At 37.2% G+C, this 26,412-nt stretch overlaps 2 protein-coding genes across 2 annotated transcripts in view; one reads left to right on the top strand and one right to left on the bottom strand.

The window, feature by feature from the left end:
• LOC134136585 (sodium-dependent neutral amino acid transporter B(0)AT3-like) overlaps window positions 1–8,552 on the top strand; it is a 31,008-nt gene extending 22,456 nt beyond the window's left edge. The window contains exons 7-12 of the mRNA XM_062568499.1: window positions 668–796; window positions 1,415–1,571; window positions 2,663–2,867; window positions 4,954–5,113; window positions 6,936–7,098; window positions 8,340–8,552. Of these exons, the coding sequence (XP_062424483.1) occupies window positions 668–796; window positions 1,415–1,571; window positions 2,663–2,867; window positions 4,954–5,113; window positions 6,936–7,098; window positions 8,340–8,552 (1,027 nt within the window). The remainder of the gene's footprint in view (window positions 1–667; window positions 797–1,414; window positions 1,572–2,662; window positions 2,868–4,953; window positions 5,114–6,935; window positions 7,099–8,339) is intronic.
• Window positions 8,553–16,455: 7,903 nt separating this feature from the next.
• The window catches only part of TERT (telomerase reverse transcriptase), a 33,710-nt gene continuing 23,753 nt past the window's right edge, over window positions 16,456–26,412 (bottom strand). The window contains exons 12-17 of the mRNA XM_062567954.1: window positions 25,470–25,655; window positions 23,930–24,056; window positions 23,543–23,604; window positions 21,548–21,672; window positions 21,041–21,178; window positions 16,456–16,559 (exon numbers count right to left, since the gene is read on the bottom strand). Coding sequence (XP_062423938.1) covers window positions 16,456–16,559; window positions 21,041–21,178; window positions 21,548–21,672; window positions 23,543–23,604; window positions 23,930–24,056; window positions 25,470–25,655 — 742 coding nt within the window. The remainder of the gene's footprint in view (window positions 16,560–21,040; window positions 21,179–21,547; window positions 21,673–23,542; window positions 23,605–23,929; window positions 24,057–25,469; window positions 25,656–26,412) is intronic.

Consider the following 26,412-nt stretch of genomic DNA (forward strand, 5'->3'; position numbering starts at 1 on the left):
GCATAGCACGATATCAAATCACACTAAGAAATATAGCTATATGTATGTCCCATGTGAAGAGCTACATCAACACGAATGAAGAACTCCAGAGACTTCAGGAACATAATCCATCATGCCCTAATGACCATGACCAAATGAAAGAAGTTTTTTTTTTCCTTTTAGCGTTTTCAGATGTTTACTGGCATGGTGCAACTACCTTGCAAATATAATTATTGTACTGGCCACATACTTGTATATCATACCTCAGTTAACTTCCTATCACTGCTTAAATATGCCTCCTCACTAAAAGAGCAGAAATTTCTGGCAAAAGGTCAGTCTAAAGTTAGAGGGGAAAATTTGCACAATGACAAATTCATTCCCACATTTCCAGAACCAGACTTCCCCAATATAAGAACATGGGATGATTATATCAGAATCTTAATACCAGTAGAGTACACATGCTCCGACAACTAGAAGAGAATGACATTATATAAAGTTTAAAGATCTTTTATTTTACTGATTATAAGATTGTGAAATTTGCTTCTCATTCTCAGCAGGTTTGTTCAGTGTAGACTAACAACTGGTGTTGTATGCTAGTGACAAAAGGGAAACTATTTTCTATGTTAAAAGGTGAGTAAATACTGCTTTTTTTTTTTAGTCACTTTGCTTGCTTACATTCTATTTGTAGAAATGACTGTGAAAAGGATGCTGTGACGGTAGCAGTTGTGAACTGCTTCACATCCCTCTATGCTTCCATCCCAATCTTCTCCGTTTTGGGGTTTAAAGCAACCACTGGCTATTGGGACTGCTTGGACAGGTGAGACACTTGTCTTTGAAACACTGTACTGAGGTTTTAATGTTTTGATAGATAACAAGTTACTTGAAAAGCAGTTATTTAGAGAATTTATTTTCACTGAAGAGGAAAAGCATCTATATAGAGAGGAAGTCTAATATAAAAATATCAAATATGGCACTAAGGCAACAATGGTCGGGGTAGTGTTAGTAAGAAATAAAACTAATTATATAACAATCCCTCACAATTAGTGTATACAATAACACACAAATTAAGGATCATGTCTCAATCAGATTAACGTAATAAACAGTCAAAAAACTTTTCCATTCCATAGAATTCACTAAATTTCTTACTAAATACAAATGGGGGAAATGGCCTGCATATAGGACACAATAAGAATAGGAGCATATTTTATACAACTGTATCTACATAAAGTAATCAGCATTTGTATCTGAAAAAGAAGACATATTAAGTAGTCTCTGGATATTTTCTCCTACATTATTTTATATCCTCATTTAATTTTATATTCGGTAATATAAATAACAGCACAGAAAGTAAACACAATAGTTAACATTTGAATACATGCATAGCATCTTAGGCTGTATAAACTGCAGTTAAATGATATATTGTCTTCTCTGGCAGAAACATTATCAGCGTCATCAATAAATTTGATCTTCCGGAACAAAGTATCACACGACAGAACTACACAACCTGGATTAGGCTCCTGAATTCATCATATCCAGAAAAAATTGCTGGACTCAAACTGAAAAGTTGTGACCTTCAAGAATTTCTTGATCAGGTACCATAATTGCTTCCTACAAAATAATCCTTAAACAAAAAAATGAAGAAGGACCAATAGCTTCCTTTTTTGTACAAACTTTACTGTACTTGTAATGAACATGTGCTACCTAACCAGGAAATAAAACAATTCTTTCTAAATTTCAAGAATCAATACTGCTACAAAACAGTTTGAACTCAAAGTTATCTAGTTCAGTGCAAATTATAAATTTTAAATCATAAAACTAGTTTTCAAAGCTACTCCTACTTGGAGCCTACCAGGGACACTGGATTCAGTTCTACTTTGGTTTACAGAAATGAGCAAAACAGGAAAAATATTCAGCTGAAAGATTATAGAAAAGTAATGCTTAATAGGAATTTTCTAAATCCATACTTGACAGCTAAATTGTCAAGGTGCTGTTACAATGCATATGCACTGGTTGCCTTTGATCACATACATGACCTCTAGGGAAGTGTCTTATCACTGTCTTTTTTCTGCCTTTTTTCATCATCTTCACATCTCCTTCTGCCTTTTTCCCTTTATTTCTCTTCCTCTCTGCACAGGATCTCACCATATTCACAGCTTCTGCTGCTACAGTGGCAGTCATACCCTTATTCACACCTTTCTCTTTCAACAGCTATTACACCATAAATATTTGAAAATATGTTTGAGATGGCATTAGCAAGACACTTGCCATTTCAGTAACAATTTACTGATCTGCTTCTCTACTCTAGAAGAGTGCTCTCTGCTCTACTCTTCTGTGCAAGCTAAAATTCTGACCTGTGACTCTATAGACATCTTTGACAGAATATACACAGATAAAATGGAGACCATTTCTATCTCAACAAATACTCCCCCCACTACCCATTTCTCCAACTGTTGGTTTCTATGGGGCCCAACAGACTGACCAGCATATTTGGCTCCAGAAAAAGGTGCAATCAGCACCAGCAAGCAGATTGAACTGCTCCGTATCTCTCAGAAAACCACGTAAGCCAAGATTTTGGACTTGAGGTTGAGAATGGGAAAATAAAAGAAGCATATTATAATGCTGTATGCCCGAAAATTTTATTTATGCCATTATCATGTGACTTTCCAATCTGTGAATTTTGCAGAGTGTATCAGGAACTGGCTTGGCTTTCATTGCTTTCACTCAAGCAGTTACTCTAATGCCAGGCTCACAGGCCTGGGCCATCCTGTTCTTCATAATGTTGTTCAGTTTGGGCCTTTCTTCTATGTTTGGAAATATTGAGGGAGTCTTCACTCCTCTTTTGGAGCTTCAAATTATATCTAAATCAACACCCAAAGAGCTTATATCTGGTAAGATATTTTCTTTGCTTTGTTCGAAGATGGTGGCTTATGTATAAATGCACAAACTTAATAACAGCTTAATAAATATCAAAGAGGAATTAGGAATCTGTAATATTAACTTAGGTATCTTGGAGTATCAGTAAGGGCAGTGAACTGTATTTGCAGAAGATAAAAACATACAAAGATGAGGTAGCACAGTTACAGCTGAAGTTGCCAGATGACAGTTTTATACTGTCCTTGCAATTATTTTTCTTAGCTTGCGGGAGCTGTGTCAGTCTGGGAGAGCCTGTTATATTTTAGTTCTGGAGTGAAAATCACGCTGATCACACTATTGTAAACATCAAAAAGCGCCTCATCTTGGGCTCAAGTCTTTTGCACCTAAACCACTTTAAGGCAACGTGTTACCTCAGCTGGTCTATCATAACCATCCAGGTGTGAGCTTACCATATACCACATTGTCGTAACTGTAACACAGGCCATTTGCCCCTATTTCATTCAGGTTTATGCTCCTACAGAGTATTTCACATTTATTGGGAACATATACGGGTAGAAAATTATCATGTAGAAACCGAATCATTTCATCCAGAAACAGCTGTTGAATCTAGCTGGCTTCTCAGGAGCCAGTCTTGGTGCTGGACATGTTCATTTTGGCCCTTTTAGTTCAAATGTAAAAGTGTATGTTAGCAATTGGATATTGAAGAGAAGAACAGAAGAAATCGTACTGTGAAATTCATCTAGAAAAAATTTTTGGAAGTTCAAAGCAATGGATTAACACTTCTGCAACATCCTATTTTAAATAATTATGGGGAATAGTGCTGTCATGCCTCTTTTGGAATAGTGCTGTCATGCCTCTTTTGCTGTCCTCCTGCGGCATTGAAATTACGGCCATTTCATTCTGCAATTTTTTACACAGAAACTAATGTACTTACGACTTGATGAGGCAAGCATGCCATTCTGAAATTAATCTTTGATGGAATATGAGCTTTTTCAAAAACAAATATTGAAACTTAGGCCAACAATTAGTGCGTTTTCACTCACAACCCCCCCCAACCCACCCACACATATACACATTTAAGTAGTAGAGAACTGGAAAATTATTTAAACTCATCTCACAGACACAGGGAGTTCTGTACAAAAACATCAGGTATGAATTTTGAATACAAGCAGGATAACATCTTTGTGTCAAATGCATCTTGAGTCAATACTTGAAAAAGGCGGTCATGTTCCTAGGCAGAGGACCTGCACTGCTAGGACACTTGGCTGGCTTGACCTAATGAGCTCAAGGTGTGACATGAGGTTATTTCAACACTAAACTTCCTTAGCTGGTTTCCTGCAGGGGCAAACCAAGGGCTCTGCAACCAATTCCCCGGTATTTCTAGTTCCATAAGGCATATTAGCAAAATGCAAACTTATCTGGAGCCAGTTTTATGCAGCACAGAACCAAAGCTGTTTTGGAGTCAAAAGCTCTTGCTAATGCAGCACAAGAACATACAAATTGGATTTGCAGCCTAAGTCTGAATTCAGTGATGCTTTCCTCCTTTGCACTCCTCATCTGAATTACCATAGACTCATATCTTGGCTAAGGCAGAACTGATCATACGGAAGCACAGTGAAACCTTAACCATATGGTTACACATAAGGGACACAACAGGGTTCCCATTCTGAGCTCTGGGCCATCTGAGGAAATGGGGAGCGGAAATCCAGACACTCCTTGCACTTCTCTGGTCCTGGCTGTCTACGCTTTGGGCCAAGGACTTGGTGGAAATCAGAGCACATGAGGTTTGCTACATAGTCAATGGGCAAGAGACAAAAATATTAGCGTATGGCAGGACAGTACCATTCAAACTATTTACTGGAACTATTAAGTACGAATGTCTTAAAACAAATGGTGGCTCTTGGCTATCATGCAGGGGAGAACTGCATTTGAGAAGTGATATTATCTCCTCAAAGAAACATAGTTTGTTGAAGCTCCATATATGGAGAGACAGAATTAAAAAAAAATCATTGGAACAAGAGCAAAAATAATTTAGAACAAAAATATTCTTAGCAAGTTTAGTTCAGTATTCTAGTAACAAAAATATCTTTTTTTCTTCAGGTATAATATGCCTTATTTCCTTCCTTATTGCTCTCTGTTTTACACTGGGTTCAGGGAGTTACTGGATTGACATTTTTGACAGCTATGCAGGCTCCTTGCCTCTGCTAGTCATTGCTTTCTTTGAAGTGACTGGGGTTGCATATGTCTATAAAATTAAAAGGTAAGTTGGAAATGGACTTTTTTTTTCTCATAAAAATGTAAATGCCTTTTCCTCTCAACCCATGCATGTTACATTCAGATATATAATATTAACTTATTTCTGCAGCACTTACCAGTTCTGTGAACATCAGCACCATTCTTTATTTCAAGTCTCTTATATTAGTAAGACAGGAAGGATACTTTCTGCTTAGCACTTACAAAAGGGGAGTCTAAGTTTAAAGCAAAAAGCCAACAGCAAAAAGCCAGAAGCTATTGTAGTTCCCTGTCCAAGAGCAGTTAGTCTTTCAAACATCCTCCCGTTACTGCCTTTTCCTGTGGTATATTCTTGCAATTTTTTGTTTACTATTATTTTCAATCTATATTCAAACTTTAAAGCAAGCAATGTGGAGTGGCTTCATTATAGCATTAAAATGCTCAAGTTGCATGCTGAAAACTGCCTGAAGCACAGAGACTAATCTGATTCACTCTTTAGTTTAAAAGCTTTCCTACATCCTTTGCAATTCTAAATTCTAGAAACCTTATCTCATTTGATTTAGATTAAACCTGTCCCCTCTATTCAGGATTCTTCCAGTCCAGAAGTTCTTCCAGTTCTCAGTAAATACAAATCTTTTTTCCTCCATAATTTTCTCAGTAATGTATTGAGACTTTACTTTTCCAATTCTTACGCTGGCACTAGGATCTTAGAGGTCTTGATGTTTTGCAGATCAGTTTGTATACTGTATAGAGAACAAATACAAGTTTGGTCAGTGCTGTGGCATATTAAGATATTTCAGGATCTTTCCAACTTACGTGATTTTAAGAATAATAAACTAAAAAACAGACAAGCAAAAACAAACACACAAAATTCCTCAATCACAGCTGAAGTTCCTGCATTATCCTCCAGATAACATACTATTAAAATCCTTAGAACATTTCGGATGGTGATAACACCCAGGCTAAGCCATCATAAATGATTTCTCTCTTGCTGCACATACTGCCATCCTCAATCTTACATGATGCGGAAGTAGCAAGACAGTCAGTCTGGCTTCACATGCTTCAGCACATTCTGGATTCCACAGTACCTGTATTTTCTTTACTGTGCTAGTATAATTATCATCTACTTTTCCTCTTGACTACTATGGAATATAAGCATAATCAAATCTCTTTTTTTCCTAGTTCACAAGATTAATTCTATTAATCTAACTGTGGAAATTAGAAATTATCTGACAAATCTGACATTTGAACACAGAAAAATCATAATTCCTATACCAGAATACAAAAATCTTTCCAACTTGAAAGATACACACATGTTGAAGCAAGCTACCAAATCTAGAATGATATATTTATTGTATATTCATATATGCAAAACTGTAAGAGGCATAAAGAAAAGATTATGTCAAATTCCAAATAATTGCCACTAACTGCAGAGGAAGCTGGCTCAGGCTGCAAAACCTGAACTGATTTGTTTTCATTAGGTGCTAGTTAATTTAAACTTTTTTCCTAATAAGCTATGTTTGCCCCCTTGGCAGTTTCATGGATTTAAAATGTTTGAATTGTTTTACAGAGCTGCTAAACTATTTTGTTCACTTATTTCATGCTTAGAAATCTCAAACCAGGTGCTCAGGTGACAAAACTAGACAGTTATATTCATCACTGGTAAGGATTTGGTCTCTTAATCCTACTTCATTGATATTATTAAGTTCAAGATAAATTATTAAAGAAGGGAACGGAATAGAAAAGATTTACAGAATTGTACCATGTGTTTAACTTATTAAAAATATCAGAAAAATGAAATTGTTACCACTTAGATCTGATATCATTGTAAACTTGCCTCCTCTTAAAAGGTTCAGTGAAGATGTGAAATGGATGACCGGACGAAACCCAAACCTCTACTGGCAGATCACATGGAGGTTTATTAGCCCTCTGCTCCTGCTAATTGTCTTTGTGGCCTTTGTAACACTTCAGATGCAGAAGCCACCAAGCTATGCAGCCTGGAACCCTAAATACGTATGTTCCCTAATATTGTCAACTTGTATTGTAAAAGCCAATGTTATGTATTTTTCTCTCCTACCACATCCTTTAAGATCACTGTTACCTACTGCTTAGCTACAGAATGCACCCTAAAGTGATGAAATGCTTAGGACGAGGAGGTTCCAACGTTCGTAGAGGTCACTGGATTTCAAACACTAAAATGGCTTTCCTGTTAATAGGGCCTCTTCTTGAAAAAGACATATATAGCAGACTCAGCTTTTCTTAAAAATTAAGGATGATGTATAACGCAGAGAACCGTAAAAGTGAAATGTCTCGTGGAGACACCACGCTTGTATAAGCTTCAGGGGCAGCACAAATGTATTGGTGCAGCTTTAAAGCTGCACAACAAATGCTGAGGATGAAGATGTTTCTCAGTGAAAACTATCACTGGAGCCCAGATGAATGTATGAACTCATGACTTTGATAGGCAGGCCCTGAGAGGAGCAGCAGTTCTAAAAGAGTGTTGGTTAATTCAGCGGGGAAGACATGTTAAAGCTTAAAATATTTGATCTGATTAGTATTGATTCATGTCAGTAGCTGTTTCTTGGATCCCTCTCAAGACAGTTAAAATACACCCTATACAGGGGTATGAAGACTGATTCTGGCATTAGACTGCACAAGGGCAAAGTAACCTACAGAGTCACCCTCAAAGAAGAGGGTGAACCTTCACAGAACAAATATACACACGGAGTAGTACTTCAAGAGAAAACTCTCTGCTCCCAACAAATTACTGTAGCAATTTATGTCCTGAACTCCATTATGTATCTATCTGCCACTCCCCTCAAAAACCTCATAGCCATGGACTTGCAGAAACAGAAATTTCTGATATTACCATCATTTCCTTGAAATCACCTGTATAGATCTCTCCCTACTTGGCAAAGAGCATACTTACTAATTGCTGAAACCTGGTAAGCTTTGCATACTTACGAAAACAATCAGTTAACCAGCAGAGGGTGAAAGCCTGATAAATCTTTGCAGGGTCTCAGTGTTCCTAGCAGTATCTCACACTTGCAACTATAAATATTTATAAAACATTTACAGCCACGTTTGGACTCCTGACAAGTTGTCTGGACGCTGACACTCAACATTATCATGCAGCAAGAATAAAACTTCTGTTATCGTTAATACAGCAACACAAGAAAATGCATATGAAAATTGTAGCCAAAAAAATTAGGTTCGTCTCAAGCATTTCTTTTACTTGGTTTTTATCTCCATAGGAAAATTTCCCCATGAAAGAAGAGAAAGTCTATCCACCTTGGGTACTGGCTATCTGTGTGCTGTTAACTCTCCTCCCTTGTTTAATTGTACCTCTGGTAGCACTCTTTCATCTGATCAAACAAATGCTTGCAAGCAAGGACCCAAGTTCTGAGCCACCAGAAGTGTTTTCATGTCAGGGGGGTAATAGCAACTTTTCTCATTCAAAAATATAAATACATGTTATATCTATCTGTAAGTAAAAATAAAACAATCTTTATGTTAGGCATGATAAGCTGTGATATGGTATCACCCAACTAACATGGTTTATGCAGTTTCTATGCTTAAATTCAGTCACCGGCACCCTATACGAAGCACTGCTTTGTTTCCTTTCTTTGTTTTTAACTCATTTCACACAGCTGGGTTAGTAGTTGAGTTAATCTTGTCCCTCCTACAGCCTGTATTGAATCTTAAATACCAACCAAACCTTAACCCTTTTCACAATTACCAATTTTGTATCTCTCTCCAGCAACACTTTAAAATTGGAATGCCTACTAGTGTCCTCTCATTCCCTTCACTTCCCTTCTAAATAAAAAAATTGTTCTTAAGGATCATAAACTGAAGATTAAAATACAAGCACCCACAGTTTCATTCAGTGACCATCTCAGTGATTTAGAATGGAAGCTCTTGAAGAGTAAGGTCTCCTCTTGTTTACTATACTCTACATCTTGTAAATCACTTTATATAGTTAAATAGTAGTGTTTTTATGATTATTCTATATTCTCACATATTGCAAAGAGCAAAATAAAGCATTAGCAATTAAAAGAATGTACATTAAGTAAAACCTGAGTAATCAAATTTGCAAAAATATATTATCTTAGCACATACAAACCATCTACATGCTGTTATGAATTTTAAAGCATGGCACTAAATCACTACTACAGAAAAACATATAGTGAAATTAGAGGTCAGCTACTTCCTTTTTGCCTTACCAGAATTTTTATTATCATGGAAAAAACTGCAGTAATCAATGTCATGTGATCTCACAAGTTAGGATGTTACAAAGTTCAAGAAAACCCACTGATGTTTTGCAGATGTACACTGTAAAGTTGTTGATGATGGCACTGAAGATTTCCCCCGCCGCTTCGCTCAGGATGCATCCCCAAATGGCTGGCCATTAATTGATAGGAACTGCGGTGGTGATAGCCACCCTCTTCCTCTGGGGGAGTGGTCTCCAGATGTGGTATGATGATCCTGCAGGGTTGGTACAAGCTACTGCCACAGAGCTTCAAACATAGTCTCTACATCTGAAAGTTTGATGCGTGTTGCTAATTATTCTGATCTGTCAAATCAGTGCAGGGCTAATGCTCTGCTCTCATCTCTCTGAAAGTCCCATCAGCTGTGGGGATTCTGCTCTTCACCACAGCCCATGGCAGGGACCTGTTCTCTAAAGAGTTCCTCTCACGGGCTGCTGTGTTGCTTCTCTCCACAAAACCCAGAAACTCATTACTGGAAATAGGCTTCGCTCTACCTCCTTTGCCATAGCTTGAGAGGTTACACCAATGGAGGATCCAAGTTAAAGGGCCTCGTGAGGGCCTGACCTAAACAAATGGAAGAATAGGAGGAAGAAAGACAGGGGACAGGGCCATTTCTGAAATGAAACCAACAGTGAAGGTAAGGTTTTGCAAATACTCTTCCCCAGTTTTTGCTGGCATGCATATTGACTACTTGTATCACTGGTGAGGGGAGACAAGAGCAAACTGCAGAACCTAAGAGAGAAGGCCATGCTGAGAACTGAAGACTTGTGAAGCAGCTTTTTCTCTGACTTAATATTACATTACCATGAGCAGAGTCAGACCCTCTGGCCAAAACAACATTTTAAATCAAAACACCTTCACTTGACCACACTAACTTTCAGTGAACATGCCAGGAGCTTGATGACAACTACTTCAGCCCACTCATTTCAGTCACTGCTAAAAGAACAATGTGTTACCCTAAGCATAGCCTTTCTTTAGTCGGAAAGAGGTGCAGAAACAGGAAATAATGACTTGCTATAATAAAATAATATAAAAGAACAGAAAAACTTTATATGCATGACAACGACCCTTTCCTGCCCCCTGAACTGTGTTGGCCAGTCTAATAAGAGAAATTAATCTATTATTTTTTTTCCTGGTTGCACGAACAATAGTTTTACTGCCTTTGGTTGCTGAAGTCCTAGCTCTTGTTATAATACTAAAATACAAGCATAATGCAAGAGGACTTATTTTTAAAATACTTCTGAAAACTGTTGATTGTTTTAGAGGAGTTAATTCCTACGAATGAGCTTAGGAGCATAAGCAAGTAACAAATGGGAAAATTAGATGCACAGTGGACAACTACCTGTTGTAAATTAAATCTGAAAGGTGATGGTGATGAGTTAAAAAGGCTTCCATAAGGAATCCTTAATTGCAACAGAATCAATACAAATGCAATTTTGAGCATATATTCATATATAGCTATAATTACCAAACTAAGAATTTTAAATCAACTTTAAGTACAAAGGTATATAGAGATACACTATATATTTGTCTCTATGAGCATAGATAGATGCCCATTAAAGTTATATATATACAAAGTGTACATAGCAGGTTTAAATATTTGGTTAGAGATCTGTCTCTAAAGAAAAACATACCCAACTAACATAGGCGTGTTGCAAAAGAAATTAAACTACATATACAAGACTTTCAGAGCCCACAAATGTATCTTGAATCACTGTCATGACACTTGCAGGCACTGGGAATTTTTAACTTCATGACTTTTGAGCTGCTCCTTTCCATTCACCACAGAGGAGACTTTGTGAACCACTGGACAAAGTTCAGCTGGGAAGGGGTCAGAGGTAGGAAAATATTCTTCAGTGTCACTAAGTAAAACTGACTGTAGGGAAATGCAGTAGGCAAAGTTACTGGTTAGCCAAAATAGGTATGCAGAAAATGTAGTAACTCACTTTTCCAGGAATATTGATTTCCTGTTCTCAGTGCACTTTTGATGTGACCTCCAATAAAATTCCTGTGCCAAAACTGTAGCCTTATTTCAGTAAAATTAAGGCTACAAAAACTTTACATCCTATTCAGATGAAACACAGCATCTTACAAGTGTTTCTCTCTTGAATAGCAGAACAGACTTTACTACTTGAGTGTGCGCCTACAAGCATGAATCTGAATCTGTGTCACAGTTTTACATTTTAAGCACTATTTCTGCTCACTATCCTCCCAGTCTCACATCTGCAGATCATATCAGATCATCTTTGCTGTAATACTCTTTCATGAACTCATACAGTCCTGACAGACGAGTCTTTTTCAAAACTGTTCCCCCCCCCCCCCCCCCACAGTGTTAGAATTCTCCAGGATATAAGTACATAGTGGATTCTTTCGGGGTATATCTATAAGGGGCACATATAGAAATTATGATGTTCAGCCTCAAGCACAATCCATAGCCCTAAGATAAAAAGAAAAAGTCTCAGAAAGAGCACTGGAGTAACCTTCTAAATAAGGAAGAATCCAAATTATCCAAAACCAAAACATATAAAAAAGCTACTGAGAGAAGAGCACACGCTTTCTGGAACGTACGTGGTTCCCTGCATGGCAGAATTTGACACCTACCTCAAACTGAGACATAATCCTCTCCTAAAAGGAAGCAAACGGGAGGAGGTTGAGCTTGTTGGAAGCATGTGGATGCTACAATTTCCTTTAGAGGGGCTAATGCCAGATTTCTCCCTTCCTGCCCTGCAAAGAGGTTCAAGTAATTAAATAAATAATCAACCCTATCACTTTTCCTCCCTAAAGTGGCCCAAATAAAGTCTACAGCAGGCTGACCCAGAACACAGGTTAAACAGTACATTTAGAGTGGCATAGCTCTGATCAATCTCTCCACTTAACCTTTTTCCTAAACATTGAGGCAATCTTAGCACCCAAGACTTTTGCAACTTTCCCAACTTTCAAATGATTGTTGAAGTCCCTAGTAAAGGTTCAGAGTGCCTTTCAGCAAATTCTTTTAGTATGTCCAGATTCAAGTTATTGAATCCAGCCAAGTGTTTCATGTCAGCAGTTGCTGTTTAACATACCACTTTGTTACAGTGCACTAGAAAATATTTTACTACCATGATGCATTGCTTTTTCTTTAAGAATAGCTTTCTCCAGAAGCAGCACTTATTGAGTATTTCTACCTTCCTTACAAAATAGACTATTCATTTTAGAGTATTATATCTCTGCTATTGCTGTGTTTTAATCTATTCCTTACACATGCGGTCACAGCATTTTTTTTCAAACTGTCCTGAGCTATAGCAACAAGAAAGATTATACATTGGCTGTATAATTAGTTGTAGAGACAGTCAGCTTTTCTTAAAATTTTTTATTTTTCCAGTTGGTAAACACATACCAGTTTTGGTGTTATTTTCACTTGCCTTCTTAAATGGAAGATATTTTAAACTGAAATAGTCATCTTTTGATTTCAGAATTGTATCTGGACTTGTTTACCTCCTGAAGTTGTTGCTTTCAGAAATAACTTTATTATTTAAAATTAACACATTAGCAAGTAGTCGTGGGGGAAAAGGCAAAAAGATGTGCTCAGACAATTGCAAGGGTTACACTTAATGCATTTTTACAAAATTGCACCTACAACTGAGACACAGCATTTATAGCCTATATCACTAGATATAGCCTATGGCATTGTAATACAAAGTAAAAATGAGATTATCCTACCCACTAACCAAATTTCATTCCTTGTATTCCTTAATGCAATAATAATCTATATGCAGTATCTGGAAAGACAGACGATTCCAATGTTAGCTGGAACAGGATGAAATATTAGGGAGAAAAAGTAAATATTGGGAAAACAGGAAAATCTCCAACATTAAAGCCTTGAAAAACAGAAGGAGAAAGTTACAAGGATACAGAGCTGAAGTTCTACATTAAAACTTCTCCGTAATGAGATTTCTGTGTTTCTAAGTGTTGTCAGTCAGGAAGGTGCTAACAGGGAGGTAGAATCTGACAGGAAAGAGGAGGAACTGAAGAGGAAATTGGTAGCCGAGCAGGAACATACTTACCAATTGGAGCTGCAGTGAAGAGGAAAGCCCTGAATGCCACATAAGGAAAAGTCAATGGGTCTAATTTAAGTAGATGATGCTCTAAGACTACTCTCTGCAATTTTACAGAGGAATAGGGAAACTAGACCAGGACATAGTGGAGGCAATAGCTGTAAGAAGCGTGAAGATGCCTACTGACCTCAGAGTTTGATTCCAAAATTACTAGCAACTCTCCTTGCTTCTAGCAGCATAATCACTACATCATCATCTCACAGGGCATGCAAATATTTAAGTATTTTGAAAGTTAGAAGGAAATGGTTGATCAAACAACTCCAAATTTGCACCACTAGTTCTATTCCAAACTTGTGTTCCAGCATGCTACTCCTTTAAAGGGGACTCCCTTCCAAACACAAAATTCAGAACACCGATTATTTAAACCATCAGCTGTTTTGCTTTGGGAAAAGACTGCAATTGAAAGCCTATTAGAGATGCTTATCTGTCTCTCCTCCAAAAAACCCCCAAAACAACAACAACAAAATCATCTGTAGCAAGGACAGCATTCTGCCACCTCATTAAATACATCACTGCCTGAACAAGACTCTTTACTAGAGATAGGCAACAAGAACACAAGAGCAGTGGTGTACTATAACTATGTACCATACTAGTTCCAAAGCTGTGGAGGAAAGCACTAGTTTCATTTAGAAAATTATTTGCAAGTTATATAGGAAAGTGTAAGCAGGATGCAGAAGAAGTGCTAGAAATGGGACCTTGTTTTACCTTAAAGCAGAAACAGCTCCACTCTTTTCTAGAAGGGAGCATACTGAAAGACATTAAAAATTTCCAGTCTCTAACATTAATGTTTTAATAAAAAATGTTAAATAGAACAAGGTATGTCTCAGCCCCCCCCCCAACAGAAAGGTCTGATCTTGCATCAAACTTAATGGCTTAGAAATAAATTATCCGTAACTACCACGTTCTTGGCTGAGGGCAGAGATTTTTTTCTAATTCTCCCAGGTCCAGCTACTTTCAACAGCTTCTGAAACAGTGATAAATTCTGTGCAGTTCTTGCTCCCATTTTCCACTCCATATGTTCAGGACATCCTTTTGATTATCCTGGAAGCTTGCCTTGAGACTGCTCTTCACTGCAAAAAGGCCCTCTACTCTTTCCACATGCCCATGGGCTTGTGAGGTATCTTTCAGACTGCCCCAGCCTCTATTCCAGATGGTTCTTCAAAACTGGCATGCTTGTTTGCTCTCAAGAAAATGTTGTCTCCTGTCTCCTCCCTTTCAGAAAGCTTATTCAGTGACCACAACAAAACAAACACGAATTCCTCCTTACTGCTGCCCAACAACTCAGCCACCATTAGCATGACCTACAATATGCGCAGGGCCTGTGGCTTAGATGGCAGTCAAAATTTTTACCTATATCTACATAAAGTCTTATGCAGTACAGCAGGAGAGAGGAAGAGCAGCAGGTTGGAAGGAATGATCAGCTGAAGAAAGCCTGAGGAATGAATGAACAGCCAGAGTTAGGAAAGGCTCCTTTGGAAGTGTAACAAATTTTCCAGATGCTCAAAACTCATCCCTGCTACAGCCTTGTTGGAACATCTGGCTGCCTTTTCCTGCCACAATGTGCTCCAGTAAACTAAACCTGAATCCTTCCTCTGCCAACAGGCCTCTCTTATGCCCTGGTGTCCACTATGGCATTTTCTCACACCAGTATCACTTCAAAATATTCTGGAGAGGGGTTGCTAGATGTTTGAATCACTGGCTAGGGCGTAATTGGACTGTTTTTCATTTGCTCTCTACTTTAACAGCTGTGGTAGTTCTATGGCTTTTATTTATTTTTACAGCATCACTACAGCAAAGAAAGCCGTATGAGTGACTTAGGATGCATTTGACAATTTAAATTGAGCTATGATAATGTACAGACTACAATACTGCAGATTGTCTTTTAAGAACTGTATTATTGATCCCAGTTATCCAAGACAACTACCCGTGTAGTAGTGTTCTGTCACTCTTCAAATCTTCAAAAATAAATCTGCTGCGTATGTTGTGTTTCACTCCAGTAAGGCGTCTTCCATCTGCTTTGCGAAAACCTCCCAGAACTGCTATTTAGCCTCTAACAGAGTTCATAATCAAGTTGTTTTACATTAGAACTATTCAAATTCAGCATGCAAAGCTGAAGGAGGAAAAACATATGGGCAGGCTTATGAGAGCAATCATAGGACAAAATTCAGCCCTGTATATCAGTGTCAACACCAGGGCTAATACAGCACTTCAGTAACATTATGAGGCCAAATATAAGCCTAAATAAAGAACAGGAAATGCAAATAGAGTAATCTACTCAGGATCTTATCTAATGAAGGACTTTGATTCCTCTTGGTTTTGTAGGCATAAATAAAGCACCATCATTCTGTATACAATTTTTTATTAAGAATATCAGCAAGTGCTCAAAAATGTGTTAAACATACTTTAAACGTCCAGATTTTGTGTTCAAATTTTGACTTATTTGTTGTGTTCTCCAAGACACACAATCTCTAACCTGAACCTCTTGCTAGGTAGAACCTAGCAAGAAATACGTTTGCTCTGTGCAGGTAAGTGTCTTTCAGGACAAAGCCCAGATGGAAGGGATGCTGAAAATTATTATAAAATAAAGATATTGAGTCAAGCATACATTACTGCAATTATCCAGACAATTTATAATAAAGTAGTATGCAAAGCAGAGCAGTAGAGAACAGCCTTGCAGAAACAGTACACTGAAACATGAAAGCTGATGTAGTTGCACAGGACATAATTTAAAGATGTCTTCATCAAGAATATGGGAATTGCTGAAGGAAACAAAGTCAACTACTTCAAACAAACAGGCAGTAAAATTGCAGGAAAACACAGACAAGATGATATTAACAAAAATGTTTACTGTTCTTAACCACTTGTGTGATATCTGAGAAACAAATCCACAAAGTTTCTGAATCAGGTTGCTTTAAGCCCATCCTACCAAAATAAGCCACAGAACAGTCAGCTAAATATCTAGCATTTGTTTTTAAACCTGAAGTGATTACAAAATAAAACTTAATCAATTAGTCCAAGATAGCTTTGAAATCTTGACAAAGAGATGGTTCTGTCACTGCCTTCAGTAGTGCCATAGTATCCTTTGGGATCTTCCTGAATAGCTGCATTTTACCTACAAAAATATGACAGACAATAAATTGTGCGTTAACAACTCCATATTAGGGAAAATGCTAACACAGTTTAACACATTTTCATGAAATCCACACTAGTTCACTGCAATAAAAAAGTTATTAGCAACACCTAGAATAAGAGGATTAAACAAACAAACAAAACACTACAGCAAAACACGCTGTTCTCATGTTCTTACCTTAAACCAAGCAGACAACTTCTAGTAAAAGAAGAGGATTAAAAGCATATGGTAAAAGAGTAACAAAGTAAATTCTTACTACTGTGCTCTTATAAAACTTCTCTGTTTGTATCCAAGAATTTTAAAGATTTTTGGAAAAGCTAAGATGCTTTTCTCAATAACTATACGCACTGTCTGTCAAGGGACAGTTACTTTAAAAGACCCTATTTTAAACAATGCTTAGGAAAAGGAGCAAGTCCTTATTTGCTAATGCTTATTTACAGCAGGAAATTATTCCCATTTGTGTTCCCCTACCCCCTACTTTCAGTATGGCATCAAAGTAGCTTATTTTTGGAATTAGCATATAAAAAAACCCCACATGAAGAATGCACATTTTGCTGAAACAGGGGCAACAGCAGTTCTCACTGTAAATTAATTAGAAAGCCACCCTTAAGATAGAAAATGCTGAAGACTAAATCAGGCTCTTCAATCAGGAATGAAAAATTTAAAATATGACATAACAGTTTTGAAATACAGGGGGCCAGTGAAGTCTGGTCAATAGAATGAAAGACAATAAAAAGGACTTTTTAAAAGATTAGGAAGAACATTTAAAATCCTAGCAACAGTTAAAGTCAGTTACCTAAACAGGGCTGGTGAAATTGTCAATGATGCAGAAAGACAGAAGTGCTCAATAAACATTTATTCTGTATTTGGAAAGGAGACACATGATATATTTATATCTTATCATGATAAGAAAAGACTCTCGATCCCTTCCCCAGTGGTCATAATAGGAAGGATGTTAAACAGTAACTATGTTTAAAGTACTTCACTCTGGAGAATGAAGTACTGAAGCCACTCATCTTGATATTTAATAAGTTTCAGAATATTGGAAAGAACCTCCTCCCTCTAAACTAGTGAGCTTGAGATTGAAATCAAGGGAAAGTAATGGAAAGGCATGTACAGAGACACAAGAATTAAGTTTTTATCAGTTTCTGTCAGACATCATGATCTTATGAGAAGAACAGGTTTTATAATAGTTTACACAATCTCCAAAACAACAACAAAAACTGTAGCTGTTAATAGCATCTGTGTTGACTTTCCAGACTTGGTTATTTCTGTGCTGCAGATTGCTATACTGAACTAGCTTTGCTTCATAGGAACACATATGAGAACCAATGACTCTGCTGTCACAGCTACTCTGATATCCATATACGCTAACCCAAGTTCCAGAAGTAAAATTGTGCCTAAAAGTGTTTAAAATTAGCTCTCATATCTCTACATAATGCTTAGCTCTGTGGTTATCTTTTCTATAGCATTATGTTTCAATTACAATATTAATATTACACAGAAATGAAGGTGATGCAAGCCAAAAAACTAACTGATCAGATTGAATAGAGAATTACCTATAAATGTATTTTTATATGGATTTTTAGCAGGTTCCTGCAGGATTCCGCTCAACGTTATTCAGTATCTTAGTCAGTTTACTTGGAAGAGAAAAAAAATAAAAACAATATGTACATTCAGGGGCCTGAAAAATAGTCTTTAACAAGATAAAGGCTTGAATTTCTCCTCCCTCTTAACAGAGAAAATGTCAACTAAGATAAACAGCTTCATAGAATGGTGAAAAGCGCTTGGCAAAGAGGAGGCTCACAAGAACACACCACTGGATTGAAATGCCACTAGGACTGAGAACTGCTTGAGATCTCCATAGCCTGGGGGTGATGTGAGGGTTCCCAGTGTGCCCTTCCTCTACATCTATACTGCTTCTTAGAACAATAAGGGAGCAAGTGCAAGCACTTTCCATCCCTATTGCTTAGCAGTGGGAACACAATGAGAAGAGCTCTGGATCATGCTAGCCAGTACTCTGAAAACATCCTCAGGTACGGTTAAGGAACTAAAGTGTGCCAGAGGCCACTCTTAACATGAAGCATAAAGAAAAAACCTCCATAAGATTTGGCTTCCTCCGTATTATACTCCTTCAGAGTTACTCTTGAAGCCTTCGTAGCAAACATCCCCACAGGCCTTCCATGCTGTTCCCTCGGCATACACCCCATACACTTAACTTCATACTATGAAAAGACCTCTTGGATGGGCTGCAACACAGCCCTTGCATTTCAGACATGCTATGCTGAGAAGAAAGCTCACACCTAAAATGATGTTACATCTCCAAGGGAAAACCTAGACTAACACACTTGATGTGCACTGCACAGTTGATGCACATAATATACCGCTTGGCCAAAGTGCCAGAGAACAGTGTCCAGGTCTTCCTAGCTGCATAGACATCTCTCTTGAAATCCAGAGGATCAAAGAGAAATTCTTTCAATACAAAGAGCTCCTCACTTTTAACTCTTCTTTGGATCTTCCCTGGCCCACCTCCATGATACAAAAGTACAATGCAAACAGTTCTCCCCCAAACAGTTCTCCCCCAAAATTTAGTAAATTGGGTTATTCAGTTTCTGCAAAGGGCATTCTTGCTAGAGGATCCAGCTGACAGAAGGCCAACTTTCCCCTCTTGGGTAGGGAACTGCACATACAGAGTTAGATCTGGACCACACAAGTTTTGTGGTTAGCATTGCAGATACGCAAATAGCTGGGCTGGACTAGTACAAAAGAAAGAACCTAATGGAACCTCATATATATAGAGAAAACATTTCATTACTCAAACTAGGAAAGATTTCAACTCCCACTTCCTAATCTATTCCCCCTAGAAGTCATGGTGATATAAACAGCACAGACTCTGGTTTTAAGGTACATACACACATACAAAAAAAATTCTGCTGAATAGTGGAGCTTTCTGGGGCTACAGCTATGCCCTGAATATATTGTCAGTCACAACAGCAAAAGACATACAGAGGATGGAGGAGCTTCAACTTGGACCACGCTCCCTCAAAAATTATCAGAGCAAGACCCTCAGCACTAGAGGTGGAAACTCAGATGCAGACTCCATATGGATCTTAGAGAATCGACATGGCTCTCAGAAGCAGTTATCCTACAGAGTTTAACTAGTGCAGTCTCTTCTCAATGTTCCAGTTTTAGCTCTTTATATTTAGCAAGTAGCCACTTCCTTCCCATTGGGAGCCTGGCCTGCTTCTCTCCCCGTGTCTAGAAGGGCTGAACAGAACTGCTTTCTCAGTAGCAGCAAGCATAAAATGTGCCCCTGCTTTTGGCATCATTGAATAATTCTCTGTGAGAGGCCACTAGAGTTCTGCTCATTAGAGGAAGTTCAGAGGACATATTTATGTCTGTCAGGAATGAGCTTACTACAGTCCCAGCAATCAGCTTGTTTCCGTAAGAAATGTTCCAGTGTTCACACTCACACTGCCCTACCAAAAAGACAACTGTGTGCACTCTGGCTTCTTCTGTGGGCCTTTCATACAGGAAGTAAGTGCTTATTTTCAGAAACAGAACTGCTTGCTTTTCAGTGCACTGTGTTTTAGCCCTGGTACCAAGCTGGTGATGCTTGTACAAATCCAATAGGGGTTACTCTGGAACCAGATTGAAGAATTTGGGTTATAGAATAAGCCCAAGTAAAATCTTATTCAAAGTGCTTAATTACTCAGTGAGTGCTGAAGAACTTTGCAGCAGTTCCTGCATCTGGTCCTCACTGGGACTAAATTCAAGAGTAGTACTGACCTCTTAAGAAAAAGCTACTGATGTTCACTTTTAATATCTCAGAATCCAAATTTCTATGATTTCCATGGCTGGTCTAGGATCAAACCACACATCTTGATCAGGACAGAGAGTCACCTAGAGGCCAACCTGGTACACTGAGAGCTTTTTTTCACTGAGTGGAGAGTCAAAGAAACTTGCCAACATACTCAATTTGATTGTGATAAAACACACAGAGCACACTGAATGCTTCTGTCTCAAAGACAGTAGTCCTCACTGTCACTTTTTTTTCTGGTAAGAGTTTATGTTGCAGGAGAAAAGTATTTAATTGCCAGCTGCTCTCCATTTTTTAAATAGAAATCTAAACATTCATTTTTCATTTAATGCAAGCTGTTGAGAATGTTTACATGATTAACCCAAGTATATTAAGCTTTTTTGAACTGTACAAGCTTACTGAGTGTCAAATAACAGTAACTGTCCCTTAGGTTGAACAACGCTATAGAACATGCAATGCTGAAATAACACACCATTTTAGTTTGTCTACTTAAGCATAAGTGGAGTTGATCAATATTAGTATTTGATTAACATATTACCATATGTTTTCAAAAAAATGCTTTATGAAAACAGAAAAATTCTTTGAATTTAAGTTTTATTAGAACTAATCATATCTTAAACTGTAAAAGTAATTGAATACTTACATATTTTTAAGGGCTTAAGTAGGCATTTGTAAACAACCTTATGCTTTGCCAGTTTGACAATGAAGGCATGATAGCAAAGCCATTCTGCTGCCTCATATGGAAATGCACCAGTTGCACCTTTGTTACCTAGAGGAATCCCTACAGATGGGACAGAAAGACGCTGTTATTGAAATGATGTGTATTCAGAAGTATGCGCGTTCCCTCCCCACTTTCTGTAAACTCACTCCAAGACAATTTTTTACTTAAAACATACACATTCAACAAAGTCTTTAAGGACCAGGCAATTAAAAAAGAAAGCCTGAAACATTTTAATATTTTCAGGGAGTGGAGTTTAAGGGAAAAAGAAATAATAAAAATAAAAACCACACCACTAAGTGTGATCCTACTATCCACTCTGTATTTTTTATTCCGGTTCTTTATCTCAGCATAACATGATCCGACTAGACATTTAATTTTTTTTTTAAAAAAGATAATTTATGTTATTTCATTGCCATTAATATACTATACCTGCATTTTTGGCTTTCAGGATAGAATAGCAGCATGATGCAGTTTCAGAGATAATCCTTAGGAAGAAATAAGGATTGTTTCTAACTTGCTGGTTAAATGGAAGTTGGAGAACACATGCATGGAACCTGTTCATAAAAAGAACCTATTTAATCACAAGTCATCTGCAACTTAGAGTGAAAGTACAATTTCATACCTTAGGCACTACACAAAATTTAAAAGCATCAAACAGCCTCCAGCTATATAACACCTCTCCTAAATACATACTTACTGAGTCTCAGATGCATAGCAACTTTCTTTTTAAATCTCTTTTGAAGATATGCTCTTGGAAAGTTACAGTCCCTCACTGATTCCATGTCACAGACTACCAAACCAGAGATTATGCACATGAGAGAGAGTGCAATGGAAAGAAAGAAAACCTCTGCTCTTCAGGTGGGCAGACCTCCAAACGATCTGGTGTTCCACAGGCCAAGATTCCCACTCTTGTCTAACTGGAGACCAATTCTATGCAAATGATTTATATTATATTCTCCCCTATCTCTCTTTATTGACATATTTTAAAACTGTTGGCTATTGTTCGCTTCAGAATCTGGCATTACAACCCTCCTTATGATGAACATACTCAATTACAAAAACTGATTTTCATTCTAATTACTCAAAAATGTATATACGTACATAGTTTATTAATTGAGCAAAAATTGAATTTGAAGTGGTTACTTTAAAATATTAAAAGTATAAACGTAATTACTGCACTGGATCATAAAACACTGATTGAATTAGTGGTTTGTCTGCTGCTAGCACAGTGAATGGCTTTGTATCTGTATACTAACATAATAAAGATCTTTGGAAGAGTAAGAACGGTGTTATAAAAGCAAACATATCACAGTGAGGAGGGAGGGAGAATCAGAAGTCACCCACAACACAAAGTTTTTTAAAAAGAGTTTTGAAGGCATGAGATACAAATTGGGTGAATCCAGACCAAGGTGGATTTAAGAGCAGAACTAAAATTTCACTTCCTAACAAGTACATAACAGAACATAAGTATGCATCATCTTAAATCTCCTACCAGTTAAAAAAAAAATAAATAAATAAATAAAAAAAAAACCCCAAATCCCAAAACCTCCTAACAGATTATGATTTGAGTCACAAATGAGACAAAATAAGAAAAGACCTTTTTATTTTCTGGCATTTGGAAATAACTGATAAGCCTAAATAGGAAATGTTAGGAGTACAATGACCGCATGCCTATTATCTCATGTTGTTATCGCTCAGATTGTATGGAACTAAAAAGGGCTTATACAATAATCATCAGGTAATGACATCAAGCATGCATCAGAAAAAGTTTGAAAGAGTAGTTTTAGACCTGTAAGACTTGGTTTTATACTAATTTTTATTGAAGGGGTCTTTCTACCCTACTTGGTACTCTAATCATACAAAGTTTTTGATGCACAGATATTAAAATATCTTCCCAATCTGCTTATCAGTTTTGATTCCCTGATCAAAACATTCATTTCAAGAAAATTCTCACAAAAAACATCCAGACTTTACTAGCTATGAAGCAAGTAAGAAGTTATCAGCAGTTAAGAAACTAACTTGGAGGAATGATACCTCAGTTAAAGCAAAGTAAACCAGGTCAAAGTTCTATATGATTTTAATAGATACAAAGTTCTAAATATACATTGGTTAATAAGTGATTAGCTTTTTGGTCATTCCAGAGCAAAAGACACTGCTTTTCTTGAAGTCAGCTATAAATATCCAAAAATATTAAAAATATTAAAAATCCATTAATCAAAGTGTCACTTAAATATAAACAGCAATATAATGCTGTAACTTGAATTATACAATATTACGTAAGAATAGTCTTGAAACAAGAGTAATCTGACATTACAATTTACCACTGCACATATTTACGGCATACTGTTTGCAAATCCATAGCTCCTCCATGTGGACACAGTAACTCAGAAACATTCAGAGTTACTATAAAAGACAGTGACCTACCTGTAAGCTTGAAGTAAAAATATCTTATAGATGTTAATGAAAACTGTTCTAAGGCTGTTGATCTAGAATAGAACAGAAAGAAAGCTATAGAATTATTTCACTGTCACCAGCACCAACCGCGCTTTGTTCAAGTCCAACAGCATAAGATGATCAAGAGATAAATTGTATTTTATGCTATACTTCAAAGATTTTTATTATGTATATAAGTAACAATACTTTGAAAACTCGGTTCTGGAACGTGCCGATATCCCACATCTTAGCTGATGTCAGTATTTCCAAGATATGCTCGATCTTTTAAAATTAACTTTTATGTTAGAACTCAAAGTAGTTCTAATGCTCTTTATCACTAATCATGATATTCCTAAACATCCTTTTATATATTCCCACCTGTAAATCGAGAAATAAACAATGGCATTTCAGTTTGAGGACTGTGATCAGTTTGCATTTCATGTTTTTCCCAGCTGTTCTACTTGAATTGAAGGAAAGACTTGATCTGATAGAAGTACCAGTATAACTGGAAAGAAAAAAAAATAGTTAAACTCCATAGGCTACTAGACTAAGGTGAATTCTGTAAATTAATCTTTATTTAACTTCTGATGTTACAGAGATTACTTGCTAAATCTATGAGCCAGTAGCTAAAAGATGACTGCAACCAAATATAAATTAGAAACCTTCTAGACCTTGTAGTATTGAAACAATTAGCTGCAGGAATGACTTCAGTACCTCAGGGCTGAATAATTCACCTCGTCAAAAACTTTAAACAAACTGTACGAGTTTCTAAAATATGTGGTCCAGCCAGACCATTATTACTAACTCCAGCAATGATCTGCTTATACTCAGTAATCCACGCAACAGAGGAGCTTAGACTGGAAATCACCTCAGTTCACCTTGGCCCAACAAACTTTGCACTGCAATTACTTAAGTCTAGCTTATCCAAAGCAAGGAGGCTCTTGTAACAAGCATTCCTGGGGTTCGGCAAGCGTCTTCTAGGCTAGTAACAGTAATCTCCTCATATACGTAAATTGTTTGTTTTATAAGCACAGCAAGTGAAAATATATATTTAGCTGTTAATTTTAGTATGGAAAATCATGTTACGGAAGTGTTTTTCATAAATTGTCCAAGCTTTTTATTTTCTAAAAAACTACTGAAGAATTTTGCCCTCCAGTGAGAGGAAACCTCTTTCTATTTCCTTCTTAAGCTGTTTATACTAAGCATGGCCAAAGTCACAGCGACATTCAGTTTAAACACTTCTTTGTTAACCTTTCAGAAATATTTAGGATTCCATGCAAGTGATCTATGAAACTTCAGCAGGATATGTTTTTCTAACCTGAGATCACATTGCTCCAATTAGACTGTTCTGGGTACTTAACATCTCTTTACATTAGCAACACTGATTACTTCCCCCCCCCCACACACATTTCAGATGTGAAATGTAGCAGAGAGACCACCTCTGAGACTGGCAGGATTACTAGCTCCCCTATTCTATACAAAATTAGTCTCAATCTGCATTTCATTTAATCATTGCTGCCTATGTTAAGGTATATAAAGTATATAATCACATTAATCATTCTGAGATTATGGTACTAGATTCAGTGATACAGTGTATAGCAGTGAAAGAAATTGGACTGAGGTGATCATAAAAGTTTCTCAGAAACCAGGTATTCATCACATGGTATGGGACTTCTAGTCACTAGCAACTCATGTCACATTTGATGAGGTTAATGGCATGTACATTCCCCTGGGATGGAACAAAGCTAAAGGCAGGCTGCATAGCAGAAGAAAATGTTTAGACTGCTGCCTAAGAGGCAGAATTGTAAAATTTATTTTGCAGTGAATTCAACTACATCATTCACAGGACAGCCTTGCACTTCTCACATAGTGCATCACATACTGTAAAGCTTATGCTGGAGTATACAACTCTATTTACCTGGAGTAATCGCAGTAAACCTCAAGTGTCTGTATATCTAATAATAAACCACACCATGGGATCAAACGACAATCTGGCAGCTGTTTAAATTTGGAACATCCTGGGATATCATCAACAGGAAAATTCACGACTGTCTTACTAGGGTTTATTAAAAAGCCATATTCAGGAATACCTGTTGCTAGAGTCCTAAAACAAATATAAACAGTTAGCCTAGCCCCCCTCCCCTGCCAACCCAAGAAACATATGATTTTACATAAATAAAGGACAGAAACCCAAGAATACAGGAAACCATGCCCAGCCCTTTAGGTAAATATACACAGCTAGAAATACCAAAAGCTGACAACGTTGGAGATAAAATAAATAAATAAAAAACTTAAGCATATCCTAAGTGAGAAGAAAAGCTTTTACACATTAAGGCAAAAGGAGAAGTTAAACTATGAAACACTAGAGATTCAAGTTGCATAAATCACCTCACAGAAACCATTGAGGTCAAAAGTTTTTGTTTTGGAAAGCTGACTAAAACCGAGAGATTCCAGATAACAGGAGCCTCATTTATCTGGTGAAAAACCTTGGATTTTTTCCACAAGGTTTTTCCCAAGTATCTCTTCATTGACAGCATGCCTTTTAATCACCTACCACATGCTGAATCAGCAGTGTCATCTCTTGAACAAGCAGTAGGTTTTCTTATTTGGTGATTTATGTGCAGGTTTCAGGCTTTTAAAGGAAGAGAGGAAAGGGAGCCTCTTTTTTGTTATAATGGAGTAATAGTCATAATGTTGCTTCCTGGAATAAATCCTACAAGACCCTCAATTCTGACACTACATTAGAAAAACTGCTACTATTCCATTGGCAGTAGATAATTTGTAGGACCTCTAAACAGATCTGAACAATTTGCAAAAAAGGGGTTACTTGTCCACAGAAAACCAACACAGTCAGTGCAAAG

Source organism: Rhea pennata, chromosome 2 (assembly GCF_028389875.1).
Source record: "Rhea pennata isolate bPtePen1 chromosome 2, bPtePen1.pri, whole genome shotgun sequence".
Taxonomy (NCBI): Eukaryota; Metazoa; Chordata; class Aves; order Rheiformes; family Rheidae; genus Rhea; species Rhea pennata.